Source organism: Penaeus monodon, chromosome 28 (assembly GCF_015228065.2).
Source record: "Penaeus monodon isolate SGIC_2016 chromosome 28, NSTDA_Pmon_1, whole genome shotgun sequence".
Lineage (NCBI taxonomy): Eukaryota > Metazoa > Arthropoda > Malacostraca > Decapoda > Penaeidae > Penaeus > Penaeus monodon.
In genome coordinates, this window is record NC_051413.1 from 9,781,021 (window position 1) to 9,782,480 (window position 1,460).

Sequence of the window (1,460 nt, forward strand, 5' to 3'; positions counted from 1 at the left end):
ACTCAATCTGTTCTGTTTGCAGACACTTTCTTACTTCATCCTAGTACTGGGAATTTAAAATCTGTCTTACTCACTTCTCCTTAATCCTCAAGAGAATTGAATTGAAAGAATACCTTCAGTTTACACTCTTCAAATGCTCTACCGCCCCTGCATCTATTCTCCTATTTACATAATATAAAAATACTGGCACTATTTTCTTTCCTATGAACTACATTTCCTATATTTTAAATCATGCTACTTCAAAATATGATCACTAACGGTCTACTGTTTTTTGTTTCAAATGCACATTTGGATTAAACAATGCCAAATAATTAAAATGATCTTTCTGCACTTTGAGGTATATACTCACCTGAACTTGCAAAATTGTGTGTCTATACAAAATTATTTTACCTGTGCCTATCCTTTTCTCAAAAGATTTTTCACAGCATCAAGTAAAGACAAAGAGAACTACATATACTGATTTACACTCCTTTCTTTTGAACTCAAGGTATATGTCTCTTTCTAATACTAAGATAACACTCAGGAGAAATATTACTCGCTCTATAAAGAAAATGAACCCAAGTCTCCAGATGCAATATACATACCTACTAAATACCAGATAACCAATAATGCATCAAACAATTAGAAAATATATTACCTTGGCCTTTCATCAACGGAACTTAGGTACTTGTTGAGGGTTCGGTCTAGTGTGTCCGAGTGAGTATAATGGTAACTGTCAATATTGCTAGGAGCCTTTGGAAGGTGCATAGACGAAGGTGGTGTTAGCTGCCCCAGAAATGTTGATGAGGCAAAGGGCGTCTGGCAGAATATAAGAGAAAAACAGTTGAAGAGTTTTGGTCTTGGTAAAATGTGCTGAGATCTATAAAGATTCTCTGAATGATAAAAATAATACAGTAATTGGAGTAATATAAACATTCACACAATTTCATTCACTATAGCAACTACAGTAACTGCTAGATGAAACTATACTCGCAATAATTCCAAAACTCAGAATGCTTGAAATCATATAAAAATATTTTTGCATTCATATCTTTTACATCTCCACCTATGCTAACTTACCTGCAGATGAGCATTGATCTCACGGAGGTTGATGGAAAGCGATTCTTCTTTGGGTTTGTTTATCTGTGAGTTTTTGTGGATGTGGTTATGTTTGGTCTGCACTTCATGTTGGTAGAGATCCATGAGTCTGTTGTGCCGTGTTTTCCACGTATCTTCCTCCTCACTATACACACTTAGTTTTGCCCGCAGCCGTATTATTTCCTCGGATAACCTCGAGATTTCGTTCCTTAGTCCCTGTTCTTGAGATTCTTTGACTTTGGCTTGGGACTGCTGTTGCTGACTCTGTTGGTCAATGAGCTGGTTTAATTCAGCAAGTTTGTTGCTCAACTCAAGCTGACACTTGCTCTCAATCTCAGCCTGAAGGTGGAGGAGTGTTGCTTTTGGCACATATTCTCTGGGGA

The 1,460-nt window shown here is 36.8% G+C and overlaps 1 protein-coding gene across 1 annotated transcript in view; it reads right to left on the reverse strand.

Annotated features, from left to right (window-relative positions):
* Positions 1-1,460, reverse strand: part of LOC119591361 (interaptin-like) — a gene marked incomplete at both ends in the record, with an annotated part of 6,183 nt that overhangs the window by 1,126 nt on the left and 3,597 nt on the right. The window contains 2 exon segments of the mRNA XM_037940100.1: positions 638-798; positions 1,060-1,460. Coding sequence (XP_037796028.1) covers positions 638-798; positions 1,060-1,460 — 562 coding nt within the window.